This window comes from Alosa sapidissima, chromosome 6 (genome assembly GCF_018492685.1).
Source record: "Alosa sapidissima isolate fAloSap1 chromosome 6, fAloSap1.pri, whole genome shotgun sequence".
Taxonomy (NCBI): domain Eukaryota; kingdom Metazoa; phylum Chordata; class Actinopteri; order Clupeiformes; family Clupeidae; genus Alosa; species Alosa sapidissima.
In genome coordinates this window covers 24,974,215-24,989,027 of record NC_055962.1, presented here as the reverse complement: position 1 = coordinate 24,989,027, position 14,813 = coordinate 24,974,215, and the positions used below count along the sequence as shown (strand labels likewise).

General features: G+C 43.8%; 1 protein-coding gene and 1 long non-coding RNA gene across 3 annotated transcripts in view; one reads left to right on the top strand and one right to left on the bottom strand.

The window, feature by feature from the left end:
- Nucleotides 1-2,698, top strand: part of LOC121712287 — a 20,773-nt gene extending 18,075 nt beyond the window's left edge. For both annotated transcript variants that reach the window (XR_006032571.1, XR_006032572.1), the window contains exon 2: nt 2,626-2,698. This is a non-coding gene — a long non-coding RNA (uncharacterized LOC121712287). The remainder of the gene's footprint in view (nt 1-2,625) is intronic.
- On the bottom strand, nt 1,979-14,813 carry hnrnpub (heterogeneous nuclear ribonucleoprotein Ub). Its single transcript, XM_042096354.1, has 14 exons — nt 14,132-14,813; nt 12,725-12,839; nt 10,744-10,817; nt 9,671-9,810; nt 9,268-9,367; nt 8,739-8,851; nt 7,296-7,559; nt 6,979-7,098; nt 6,669-6,797; nt 6,057-6,225; nt 5,614-5,907; nt 4,863-5,188; nt 4,404-4,499; nt 1,979-2,886 (listed from the first exon to the last, which is right to left on the bottom strand). The coding sequence occupies exons 1-14, from the start codon at nt 14,625-14,627 to the stop codon at nt 2,836-2,838; spliced, it is 2,487 nt and encodes an 828-aa protein (XP_041952288.1). The 5' UTR covers nt 14,628-14,813; the 3' UTR covers nt 1,979-2,835.

Here is a 14,813-nt window from a genome sequence, read left to right as displayed (position 1 = left end):
GGTGTAATTCTATTCACGCTCACCATGATTTGGAGCTACTTATTTGCATGTCTATAATTCCTAAATGATTTATTATCCAAGTTGGTGCACACGTAAAACGAGGCAATGTACTGATGCCACTGATGGTTCATCAGAAAAGACAGCTGAGAAAAGAATTCAAACACTTAAATGATTAGATCGTCTGTTTATTGTATCCTGTGCCAGGCAGTGTCCTGGTTTCAAGTGGGATATAGTTGAACGTGGTAACAGTAATATGCATCAATCTCACACCAACATATAAAAGAGTATAGGCTACTCTGGGTAATAGCGACTGTCCATGGAAAACAGCTCTGGATGCCCTGAATGTTGGAGCTTACCAAGTTAACTCAAAGAACCCACAAACAGACATTGCAAGCATATATAACAGAGAAACGTGTCCTTATCCATAGGAACAGCACTGATGACTCTGAAGAGAGACACTGCATATCGCAATGTCCTCCATTACTTCAAAGACATTCAGTTGTCCATGAAGTCAAATCTGAGCCCAGTTTCCAACATGTATTGCAAGAATAGTGGCGCAACAACGTGGTAAAGAGCTATACTTGTCGGCTGCTTTGGATAAGAGCATTACAGAATAAAACGATTATAGATGATGTTGATGTAAATAGAATTTAATGCAGGCAATACAATGATGTATAACAACTGAGCCCTTGCAGAGATAATAACCAGGATGGATAAAATTGCATTGCTAAGCAGGGGAAAGGAAGAGACCTTACTACAGGTGTGTGAAGTTACTGAAAGGATCATTTGAAAAGTATTGGACAAACCAATCTCTAGATTTCTCTAAAGACTGGCCTCTAATTACGATATAAAAATAGCTGCCATGGATAAGGGGGCGTCTAATACCACCCTAACATTTAGACATGGAAACAAGTACAGCATCTAATACTAACTTGCTCATTTTACAGTGTAGTGCAGTCAAATAACCATTAATCCCGGCAAAACAAACAGACTTCCTTCTATGGGTCGGACATCACCCATCAGAGGGTGCAGTTATGCTTCCTGAATTACTAACATCTTGGAATTAAATAAAACATATCTTAATTTACTCAAGTCAATTGTGCAAATATCAGATTGAAGCTTCATTAGACGATATAAATTGCAAATACTTTCCATTCCATTTAAATGTCACACTGTCATACATATCAATGCGGGACCGACAAAACAGGACCGGAACTACACCTGGATTTAAACAGTTTTCATTTTAAAAAAAAACCTTGGGAGTGGCTAATCGTACTTAGAACAGACATTTGCACTCTTCCCTGGATATGACCAACTTCAGAGTGCTGTTAACTTTAGAGCTGAGCTTTGGCAGAGTAGGGGCAGCCCCTGGCAAGTACAGGCCCTGGCTGCAGCTATCTGGAATCAAAGCTACCCAAAAGTGACTTTGGCTGCTGTTTGAGAAACCCCTGCTATTGCTGCCAGCCCAATCTTCCACTACCCTATCTACAATCTGACCTCCATTAGATGCAAAGTGTTTACTTACGAATAAAATCTGATTGTGAAATTGGTGAAAAGTTAAAATTGTTGTAATATCAAAGCCTGCTGTAGATAGAGGTGAACAATTTACAATGACTCCTGAGAAATTCCATATAAAATACTTAATTTCAAACACCATCAGTAGGATGCCTCACATGATCCGTGTTAAAAAAAAAAAAAAAAAAAAAAAAAAAAAAAAAAAAATGTGCCATCTGTATCAAGTCTGGATTTTTGCACTATTCATATAAACTATTTTTTGTCTCTTCTCCTTACTCTTTGATCAAAGCTGGTTGATTTGCTTGAGTCCTCCCTGTTAATGGTTTTAGAATAGGAAGACGTAATCGTTGGCAGGTCCCATTACTGGTAAGGATGGGACCAGCGCGGCTTTCCTTCAAAGGCTCGCTAGCACCTTTGAAGTTTATTGTTAAAAAAAATGAATAATCAAATCAGTCACCAGCCATTCAAGTTTGTAAAAAAGCAAGTAACCCGTTTATTTGTAAACCTATAAAGTTTAACTAGAACAGGCTTGACATTATTATTGTTTTTTTTTTTAAACAAATATTTCAAAAAACAGTCGCACACAAAAAGGAGCAATCTACTTCTGCAGGGCACACCTTCATCTGTTACAACACGGGCAAACTGAGCTGCTGAAATACTACCAATTAAATTTAACCACAACAGCAACATGCACTTAAAAATGGGAGGTTTAAATTCAGGGGAGATTTTTAAGTGTTTCAAAAAATAAGGGGTTTACGTACAATACTGATAACTATGAAAAGGGAAAAATAATTTACATTTCATAAAAATGACAGTACAGCATAAAATGCACAACCCTGAAATTCTTGCAAAGCATTACCCACCCCCGCCCCCCCCACACAAACACTGGACGCTGTGGGGCTTGTTGTTTTGCTGGATAAAAGGGGTGGGGTTTTCTAAAAAAAAAAAAAAAAAAAAAAAAAAAAAAAATTCCAATAAAATGTACAAAAATAAAACAGAAAGAAGGTGAAACCATTCTGCTCTGGAGGGAGAGAGGGATTTAGGGGTGCAGAGAAGAGGGGAGAGAGAGGGAGAGAGAGAGACAGAGAGAGAGAGAGAGAAAGAGAGAAGACCAGGCTCTCCTCCTGACAGTTGTGGAATGCGTTTCCCCTCCTCCATTTATGGGTTTTTACAGAATTTAAAAGCAGACTTATAAAACGAAAGGAAAAAAGCAAAGGAATAAACGGAGATGTGGAGACCAAGGAGGAGGGGGGGGATCTCCATGGATCAGGGTGGGTGAGCAGGCTTCCACTAAAGCAACCAGTCTCTGAGAGAAAGCTCTCAGTAATATCCAGGGTGGTACTGCTGGCTCCATGGCTTCTGATTCCAGAACTAGAATCACACAAGCAGGCAGGTTAGGCACCAGCAGGGGGAGACGGACACATTTCCACCAACAGACTGAGCATGGGATTCAGCTCTAAAGGCAGAGGGTCACATAATAGACTGTTAACTCCAGGAACACACTGCAGATGGTGGTGGTACCCTCCCCCCCACAAAGTAAGATTTATGTGTACTGTACCAAGTAAAGCCAGGCTCACATTACAGGATAAATCGGGCCAATTTCGGGCCCGATTGGCCCCTAATGACAAATCAGGGGAAGACGTGCTGACTGGAATCCATTAACGGCCCTGATGACCCTGTAGTGTGAGGTGTTTGAAAAACGGTTCTGAGAGTGCGTGCCCGATAGGGAGTCGGAGGCATTAATCATGTTTGAGATTTTATGATTTGAAATCCTGTAGTATGGAAGGTTTTTGTTTAACTTAACATTTTAATGTTCATGCCCCAGTGTGTAGCCACTCCCCCCCCCAGTGCAGGGCCATAAACAGTTTTAGCAGCATTGAATTAGGGCACAGCACAGGTCAAGATGCAATATGTTTGGATAATCATCATATCTGACCTCAACAATAAAGACTCCCTGTATGCCGTTTGCTTGCATAAGATTATTCCGTGGTGCAGAGGCTATTCAAAATGACGTAAAAATGATGTGCAATAAACTGACACTTCGAATAGCCCAGGTTACTTTGGACTTGAGACTTTGAAGAAACAAATGACAATTCCGACTGCAAGGTCCCAAATTGAATGAGCGTCATTGCAAATTTCATGTGTTGAATCATTTCACAAAACGGTTTGTCTTCAATATCAGGAAATTATTAAATAAGCTTAACAATAAACATATAGCCTTAACTCAAAACAGCTGTTAGGCTTATATCATACTGATCTGAAAAAATGTCACATGCAGCCATGCCTAAATTCTGCTCACTGCACATTTATTATAGGCTAATGTACATCAGTGTTTCCCCACAGAATTTAATTCTATTTGTGGTGGTAGGTTTGCAGAATTAACTTGAATACAAGAGTTTTAGAAATTACATCTTTTATGCCAACAACCCTTGCAGGATTGTTAATGTTTTCTTTAAAGTGCATGTAGGTTTGTTGAGACAGACAAGTAGAAGCTGTGCAAAAGTGCACACAGCTCTACAATGAAAGAATTCCATCCAATTTAAATAACATGGAAAATCATTGTGTGGTAGTCAATGTTGATATTATGGTGGCCCGCCACAAATAAGTCAATGTATGGGAAATACTGATATAATATTCAGTATTCATTATGGAATGCTTAGCTGGAATGATGTTTTCCCGATCCTATTTTTAAACGCAGACATACCTGCAGGTATTTAATAGGGCTACGGGTTTTCAATGTGCAGGCATTGCACTACTAATGTATAATGTGACAAGATAATCAACTCTAAGCCTGCACAACTTTTGATTTGAAAGTAGCAAAGGCAGGAAGATGGGGGTCTATGAATCCACAAAGATGAAAGCCTAGATGAGCGTGCACACCAACTTACCCCTTGCTGCCAGCTCTGGTTGAAGGCCTGGGCTTTGTTCATGCCAAAGTTGCCGTTCTTGTTGCCACGATGCTGGTTGCCGCCTCTTCCCCGGAACTTTAAGTACAAGCACAACACAATTTGAGATAATGGCTCAATCACCAAGGCCTGCATTTCGAGCCAAAGAGCATTTTTAATGACCTATAAATATGGGGGGTGGGGGGAACCACCTGGCAAAACTACAGACAGTAATAAATGCATGTAATCAAGCAACTCAAATAGCCAACTGAAATTCACCTGTTTAGTAACAGATCTGTATACTAGTCCATCTACACATTTAAGTATCCCGAGTCATACTCGGACTTCACCAAAGACGCTGTACTTGTATACCTGCCACCAATCTTTCAACCCGCTCCCTTATAGAATTTCAGAATTCTCTCCCCTTCTTTCCCTCACACAGTTCCGTCTCCTATAACTCACCTGGTTGTAGTTTCCTCCTCTGTTGGGTCCACCGCCTCCCCCGCGGTTCATGCCGCCGCCACCACCACCTCCGCCTCGGTGCATTGGGCCGCCACCATGATGCATGGGTCTGCCCCGGCTGCCTCCCATACCGCCCATGTTGTTCCTGATGGGTCCTCCCTGGCGACCACCTCCTCCTCCTCCGCCACCACCACCACGGTGGGGCATGCCGCCACCACCACCACCGCTCCGGTTGAAGTTGCCGCGGTTGTTGAAGCCCCCTCGGAAGGCTGCTGGAGGCAGGAAGCCTCTGGGTGGACGGCTGAAACCACCACGAGGTCCAGGCACTGCACAGGCAAACAGGGTGAACAGGTGAGTATATGACCTTCATACAGATTGATTGTACACACCAGTATAGCTCAGTGGAAATATAATAGCCCCAAATGCATCTTCTACATCTAATAGAATAGTACTGTCTGGCTCAAGCATGAGTCCAAAAAGAAAAGTTTGAACCATCAGGTGCCAGACCACCATCTGGTCCACCACTAGGAACTCCAGTGTTTCCCATACATTGACTTATTTGTGGCGGCCCACCACAATATCAACATTGACCACCACACAATGATTTTCCAGGTTGTACTAAATTGTGCTTAAATCTGGTTAGCATCATAAGCACGCTGTGCTAATTTGTTAAAAACTGTTGTATTCAAGTTAATTCTGCAAACCAACCACAACAAATGGAATTTAATTCCGTGGGAAACACTGAACTCACTTCCTCTGAAGTTGCCTCGGTTCTGGAATCCACCGCGGCCTCCACCACCGCCACGCTGGCCTCCGGCTCCTCCTCCGCCGCCTCCACCACCACCGCGGTTCTTCCCCGAGCGGTTGCGCGGCTGGCCGCCCTTCTTAGGGGTCGTGGCCCCCTGGTTGGGCTTCTTCTCTGGGGGCAGCGCAGTCTTGCTCTCCTCCTTGTACTGCTCCAGCACCTTGGTGGCCTCCTCCTTCTCCAGCTCCACGTAGGTCACCTCAGTGAAGCAGTCGCCCACCTCGGGCAAGGCGTAGAGGCCTGACCAAAGAGGAAAGGAAAAAGGAACAAGTGAGTGAAAAGGTGAAACAACAACGACGAGGAGAAAAAAGGAGAGTCTTCGATCCCCCATAGCAGAGAAGAAAACAATTTAAATGAGCATCTCTGAAATCGGCGCAGCTGATGCCTACCCTTCATCTTGAGCACGGCGTGTTCGGGCACGTCTTTGCCGTCCGTCTCTGCCTTCTTCTGTGTCCTCTCCTTGTAGGTCTCGTCAGTGGGGCACACCACGACTGCCTTGCGCTGGTAGCCGGCGAACAGGCACATCTTCCTCCTCTGGGCAGGGGCAGAGACGTTGGTCTGGGGAGGACGCAGAGAGACAGTTAGAGGAAGGATTTACTCAAACACCAGCTTTGCTATGGTTAATAGCACTTAATGAACCATTTTGACACAGAAAGAAAGGATTCAATTACAAATACCAGCTCTGCTCTTGTCAACAGCACTTAATGAGCCATTACAACACCGATTTGGAGTCGTCCCTAAAATGTAGCCTGCCTACTAACTACTCTATTCAGGGCTGTATACTCTACACTACTCTCTATAGCCAAAATGCTGTCAACTCAGCAAAACAAGTAACTGATTTAACTGAATTATATATGACAACAATAGTTTCAGTATGGCCTTCAATGACTTTCAGATGGAAACATCAACAACGATGATCATTGTGTGGAATTTTTGAAGTTCTTTGTTTGAAATTCACACTAGAAGGTAGAGCAACTCATGGGCTTCACACAGCTCCTTACCTGGTCCAAGATGTAGTTCCTCTTCTTGCGGGCGGCAATCTCAATGAACTTGCCCAGGAAGAGAGGGGCACGCTGGGAGATGGCTGTGAGCTTTGTGACATCCTTATTCTGGCGCTTCAGACTGCCAATCTAAATCAGTGCAGAGAAAAAAGGACCGAGTTGCAAGTTGCCTTAAATACTTTCCAGCACTAAATGAGTTCATAAAACACTACTACTTGGACTGAAGACCGCAACAACTCACTGGACAGAGTATGTGCACGTACACACCTCCCTGTTATCTAAATACTATGAATTCAAATAATGAATTTACCATCATCTTCTCCAAAATGGTGTTGGTGCCCAGTAGGTTGTATTTGCCGGGGTTTTCCTCCATGTGTTTCTTTACCCACACAGTCTTGCCTGATCCAGGGAGGCCCACCATCATGATCACCTACACACACACACAAACACACACACTTCAGATTATGCTTTTCAACCCTGATTCAGGACCCAAACAGAACATAATATCAAAACCATTGTCGAATCACTAGCGACAAGCATTTTTTTTTTTTTTTTACAGATAAAGACCACTCAAAGCCATGATTGAGCTCAAGACCAAAAACCACTGAAGAGTGTGTTCAAAGGTACCTCGCATTCGCTCTTGGTGGCTGGCCCCTTGGGTGCGCGGACGCGGTCCCCGAGAGCCACCTGCTGCAGGAGGGGGAAACCGTCGGGCTGGGGGAAGTAGGGAGTCTCCAGCTGGCCGAAGTTGAACTCCACCGCACAGTTGTGGCACATGACGTGTGGGAAAAGGGCCTGGTCTCCCAGAGCCTCTTTGCTGACCTTGAAGGCCACACCCAGGTCTTTACCATTCTTAGCGAAGGACAGCTCCACCTCATCACCATCAAAGTTCTTAAAAAACAAAAACAGAAAAAAAAAACAGAAAAAAAAACATTATCCTTATGCATATAGATTTTATTCCCCTTGTCACCATACAGATCATAGTGGTATACATAAATATTCCTTGCAGAATATCATATCATTGCAACTTTTGCGTGACTCGGACAACACCCTTTGTGTTTCAAGCAGATGCTATAGCATCGTGGGAAAAATGCTAAATCCATCAAGTCAAGCTCTTGTGCATGAACTAAAGATATTGTGTGGCATGCGAGTGCCTTGAGCGGACTCAATGTTAAGTAATTTGACAACATGGGCAAGATCTTAACTGCAAATACATTTTACCTAGTTATTAAATATAAATGAAAGGAACCATATGCAAGATTGTGGCCAAAACTGGTACTGCAATCACTTTCAAATTACTGTAGAGCGGTGTATCCCCTCCCCCGACTCGACGTTGCCAACCCGGATGCCGAAACACTACTGACTTTGTGATTAGTAGATAGGTGGAGGGTGGCGCATCAGGCCAAAACCCAACATGCCATGACAAAACACAAGATCAACATCAGTTGAGGGCTGCAACTTTACTTTTTAAATGACAATATCCTGGCCGGACTACTGTTGTCAGTGATGAAGTATTTGAAATGAACATGATTTCTTAAAGGGACACCACTTCTCTACAAAACTCCCCCTCGCTCGGTCTGAAGCTCTTTTCCTTTTCTTTGCGTCTTCTGTCAAGGGTTTTCACTGCTTCTTAGCCGGCTCTGCCATTATACACACACGTTTGCAACAATCTTTAGCCTGCCTGCTTCAGTCGGCGGGTAAGATACACTGAACTTGCAAGCGGGATATTCTTCCTACAGGCAGTAGGGGCGGGTGAGAGTCTTCATTCGCCCTGTAACGAGTCATTTAACCATATACCGACTTACGAAGAGGAGTAATTAACACGAAAACGTTGCCTGGTGTCCCTTTAATGTCTAGTGACATATCAGGGCCATTTTATGATTAATTGAAATACATTTCTGACAAACGGTTTCTTTAAGCTAATTTAATTAAATAAAATTTGAGATTTTGCACTTTGCCCATCATTCAAATTAATGAAGTGTTCAGAGATAAAACCCATCATCTTCTAAACTGCCTTGATAAGACAAAGGCACAAAAAAAAAAAAAAAAAAAAAAAAAAAGGATCCTTACGATGAAGCAGCCGACAACATCATTCTCATCCAAGGCTTCGCCGTAGTCCTCAGTCTCGCAGTTGGTGGTTTTCTTGCCCTTCCCAGAATAAGCGAAAGAGTGCTCTTCCTCACCTGGAGAACCAATCAGGACTGTCAGTTATTCCCTCCTCAAAACATTACCATGGCTTAAATTAGTGAAGAAAATCAAGATAAGCTTCTTCAATCAGCCAAAATACAGCAACTCCAATACAGGTCACCATTTAAGTGCTGCAAGCTAATTGAATAACAGTGCTGTGCTAGCTTTATTAACAAACTGTAGCTTGTCCTTATCTAAAACCACTTTAAATCAATTTCAGTCTTACACATTACAAGTTGATGGTTCTTTACGTACTTAATCACACAAATGAATGCCATCAATTATAAACTAAGCCTTACAGAGTAACTGACATATCTGGCCAACATCTGTACTAGTCAGCTGTTTTTTTGGATTAGTGTTATTGCTCAATGGCCACTAGGGGGAGTTTCACCATTCTCCAGAGCCCACTTACCCAACAAAAGGCTGCCATTAGCCAGGGACCATCCCACCTGCACCTCATGGATGTCAAGGTTCTTGCTGGAGATGTGCTTCACTGGAATCTTCTCAATGACCTGGAGACAAGTAACAAGCATGATAAAAGTTAGGATATTGCTACAAAGGTAAATAACGATGGTAAAATAAAAAATAAATTAATAAAAAAAATGTAAAAATATATGCAGGCAAATTAGCCTCCTATTATTTTAATTAAGAAGAAACACATCACCACAAACATTACTTACAACTCAATATACCAGTTGTAGTCTGTCAAGTTAACAAATGAATCACTAAAACTATGACAAACTGGCCACCATTATTAGGGTCAGCTCAGTTCAGATAGATAGTCTATATTGTCCACTGAGGAAATTGGTCATCACCTTCATCTCAAAGCCAGCCTTGCCCTTGGCCACGCCATAGGAAGCCCTGCCACCTGCCCACAGGTAGGCAAAGCTCTCCATGGTGAGGGAGGAGGCACTGTAACGGTCACGGGACACCTTGAAGTGCAGGTCACAGTTGTCTGGATATGGCAAAATATAAGAGATGTTCACAGCAGCCAAACCGCTACTACATTCCATATACAAATGGCAGACACGGATTATCTGCTACTAGATATGGCTAATTTTCAACAAATCCAAGATTCTAAAGGATAGCACCGCATCTGAACATCTATAAAATGTTAACTGATGAACTGAAGATCAAAGAAATGGTGCAAAGTATTAAACTCTTATAACTGCTAATTTCTTTGCACTGGGGCTTTTCTAGAACTTTTGCCATGAGGTAGCCCAGTACTTGCTAAAGCTTTCGCTGCTGCCATGAACAGGTGCTTCCTTGTAAGGGCCTTACCTTTGCACTCACTTCACCCCAAGCCTGAGGTGATAAACCTCCAGCGCATAATCACAAAGTAGTGGCATGTTGAAAGGACTAATCCTAGCTAGCTGGCCTATTTATTGACACATTTTCACCAATTTGCTTGGGCGGGACAGACATTATTTAGGCCACAGATAATCATTTAGGAGAACTGGGTGCCCTAGAGCCATTTTGAGAACTCTCTCCCAAAGGGTGCCTCAGGGTGCTAAAGTTCTTTCTGTAGGCACAGATATAATGCAGTTGGATGGCAGATTCATTTGCATTTGTGATGTGTACTATGAAAAGGGACCACAGAGTGGACAGTGCACACAGCTGTCCAACATGTCTAACACCGATAAGGGGGCTGGGGCACAGGAACACTTTCAACATCTAAGGAATGTAGCTTTGCCCAGAATCCCTGTAAATCCTGAAAGACTAATTACGCAATAAAAGGAGACATTCTTTCACTGCTTGAGCGGCTTGGGAAGTCAGTCTTCCTCCTCTGGAACTCCAAGCCCTTTTAAACTATTGAGCAGCCTAGTGACTGCTCCTCCATCTCTCCCACCCTCACTCCCTACAAACCCGTCACGCTTGCATCACTTACGTGTATCCAGACAGACCAGAGTGTCGTCAAACTCTTCATCCTCTTCCTCCAATGGGGGCAGAGGGGACTTTGCACTGCAAAAAGAGACAGGAATGGCCATTCAGAATGAGAAGAGGGCTTTAGGTGTGTGTGAGGGGAGGGGAGGGGGTGGGGTGGGGTGGGGGGCAGTGGCAGACTGACCCGCCCAGAGGGAGGAGGATGACTGCACAGGGCGGGAGGATCAGAGTAGGGAGTCGTAACAAGAGAATACCAATGTTTGCTTGCTTCTCCATCAAAACATAATGTGTGTGTAAAATGTAGGCGGCTCTCAGTGATGCTGCCAATTGCTTACCAGATCCGGGTGGTGCAAACCTTTATAAAATGAAAAGGGGGGGGGGACAGCAATACACTGCTGAAGAGCGGGAAAAAAATGATACAAAAACACAAAACAGATGGCATCTCAAATCCTTCGGAGGCGTTGGCCTTTGACGCCAGCTGGTCCGGCTAGTTCTCTAAAGGTCTTGAGGATATATTTAACTCCCCGCAAGCGGCTCTTTCCGGGAAAGGTCAGTGCTTGAGTGGAAACATCCGAAGCTAAAAAAGGGACACGAGTCCTCAGGGTGGCCAACTCACCCACAGAGAAGTGTGGCAGAACTCTCCACTGAGTCAAATACGACAGATAGCCAGTCTGCATGAGACTGTAGAGCGGCAGATGCCGACCATGAAGGAGGAGGAGTTTATCTTTTCAACAGCTGGGGATGAGGCAAGGGGGGTGTTGCAAATAAGTCAATGGACAGGCCTCTATTGCAGCATGTTCTGTTTATAAAACCAGCACATAAACATTTACAGTGTGCCTGCTACCCATGGTTTTCTGGCAAAACACATCAGATGAGGTCCTGAAAACAAACCAGTCGTCAAAACCACAGCAGCAGCATAGTTTTGTAATGACTCATTCTGCTTAGCCAGACAGTGTCAATTTCACAGCCTGAATTCTGCCAGCATGTTAATCTGGAAGAATACAAGTGTTGGGATTCATAATGTGGGGCAAATCAGAGCAGGTATTTGTTTACTTACCTTACACTGACCACAACATCTAATGAAGGGCATCCTCTATACAGAATGAAGTTTTGTGCTTTTTTTAATCATGGCTAGTGAAGCATGGGTGATACTTCTAGGTTTCAGCAAACAGGGCAGTCTCGAGATTCTACCCTTTCAGTCAACTGGCATATGGTTATCAGGTCAGGGGAGGTCTCAGACTAGTTTACTGAATGCCCCAGGCCTTGATTTACAATGGAATAAATGGCTGGATGACTAAAGAAAGGATACTAGGTCAGCGAACTACAAAGGAAATGAGGTTAAAACATAGTAAATCATCTTTACATGACCTGTAAATGCAAAAGTCGAAATCTGTTATGAGGGGGGGACAAAAAGTTAAAATACATATCATGCATGGTACAAAATGAACACATCATGAAAATCGTTGAGCGAACACTGGAAGCTCCGAAGTTAGTCCATCCCCGCCCCATCAACATTTTACTCGCACGGACCAGTTCCCCAAAACATGCGCCCTTTAACATGACTCGGTAATACAGTGTGCTCTCTCAATCCCTCCCAGCCTTTGCGTTCCCAAGTCCAGCTGCCACCCTATTGTCATTCTCTGAGCGAGTTGAAGCGGTATGATCTGCGTCACCATATGCGCATACAATAAAAGGTCTGCCAAAAACAATGCATGAGGAACAATGACCATTACTGGTGCATTCAAATGCGCCAAATTCTAACATGTGCAAGCTTTTTTGTCTGATGGTACATAAGGGTAAGGGTTATTACAAGCCAGGGATGAGCCTCAAACGTGTCTCCATTTAACTCTTGTTGAGGTAGATTTTATGATGTAAAGACATAAGTTTTTGCAAAAATGTCTTTAAAAAGCGATGGCGCTTAGTGCCAACGCATTAATATAATGTGGCGCTTCACGGATAACGAAGGCCATCGTTCCCATCCTTACCGGCTGTATTTGCTTTCTTCAATAAATTCAAAGTAGCCCCTTCCATGTTCCTCTCGGCGTCTCTTAACACCCTTCTTATTCTTCTGATCAGCATTGGTGTCTTTGTCCGCATCCCCTTTGGAAATAAAACAAAGAGTAATGAGGTGCTCCACCGTGTTGGACCCTATTGTTAGGGTGGCCCACACGACTTCAAAGCCAGTGCTCGGACTCCACCTGAAGTTAAAGCGAGTCGACCACTTCTGATCAGATATTAATTATCAACACATATAACATTGCCTTCAGTAACGTTAGGCAGCATAACTACCGTAGAGTAGGTTACTTTGTTTGACCAAATACATGAGTTAGCTTGACGGCTAACGTTAACCCAAGGGCAGTTCTGATTGAAATCAAGGATAGGCCTACTGTTCTTTGATAAAAGTCCTGAGATTTAGCACTTCGGGAACTCCGTTCAAGGAATGACTAATGTCAGTCTTTAAAGAAAACTGGTCGATTAACTTAGACACCGGATAAATACCTACCAAGGCACGTTAACGTGATAGGAGCTATCGTTTTAATTTACGTTAGACAAATGCTTTGAGAAACAAGCTACTCAAGAGACGCATTTAGGCAACATTAGAGACTGGTGAAACCGAAACTTGGGCAGTTCACGCTAACCCTACCTTACATGTGCACTTGCTTGCACCTAGCAAAGGTTAAATCATATGGGAAATAACATAGTCCGTCCAAATACACAACATATGGCACACCTAACACACGGAGGTAGCATTGGGACAATCCAGCCCGATTAGCTAACATTAGCAACTTCATCATTCATGCAGCGTTCATTTCGTCCATGCTAACTAGCCTAGACATTATATTCTTAGCTCCGACCACCCTAGTTACTCTTCGGCGGACACAAAATACTTGCTACATAACGTAACTTCAGACAGATTAATGCATTCCGTGTATTCATCATAGCTAGAATAGTATTACTCTTGCTAGCTACCCTGGCTAACTATAAAATTCAAGACACAAATGACTGGCTATCTAACGTTAGCTAACGTTACCTTAACTCGAACCAGCCGAACTCGTCAGTTAGCCTATGACCTCATTAGAACTAGCTAGCAGACTTTGCAACAATAGCTAAAGCTAACCAGCAACGGCCACTGATGTGGATAATGGCTAGCATTAGCTAGTATTGAAACAGTAAATATGAACCAAATGTTTCGGATTCCACGGCGTTCAGCCTTCTGCCAAGACATGCGGCCCAACAAACACAACACAAAGCCAAGTTTGCAATCATTAAAATAAATCGGGTGGAGCAACATTAGCCTCATGAGCCCGGAATCGACCGGCTCCATACAAACCAAGCGCAACAGACACACGTGATCCCAAGCGGTTCAGCTAAAATTTTAAATGGAGACTCACCCTCTGCTGGCTGAGATTCCGGCTCACCATCTTCCTCGTCGATTTTATCCACCTCATCGTCGTCCTCTTTCAGTATCGCATCGTCCTCTTCTCCGAGTACGTCGTCGTCCTCCTCCTCTGCACCACCCATGTCAAAATCTTCTTGGTCGCCCACGTCTTCATTTTCAGCCGCCGTTGTTACGTCCGCCTCAACACCTTCGTCCGCCTCAACGCCATCATCGCCTTGCTCGTCTTCGGCCTCCATGCCCTCACAGATGACATGGTCTTCTTCCTCATTCATTTCATCTTGCAAACTCGCCTCACCGTCCCCACCATCTGCCCCGTTTTCTTCAGCAGCCTGTCCTACGGAATCGTCTTGAGCCAGGGCCTCCTCATCCAACGCGGCCTGTAGCCGGTCCATTAGCTCGGCCTTCAGTCCCTTGTCTGAAAGCTGACGCTTTTTGAGTTCGTCTTTCAACTCGTTTACCTTCAGCTTTTTTACATTTATCGAACTCATGTTTCCGTTTTGAATCGAACAATATTTCACCAAAATAAAAACCAACACTGATAAGTCTTCAAATTAGAGGAAACTGGTCTGTGCACGAGCCGTTGTCGTTACATGAAAGAAGGCCGCCTTATTTTTCTGCTGCGCCAAACGGCACTAACTGCGCACGTCTCCCTTCACCCGGCAAAGACAACGCAC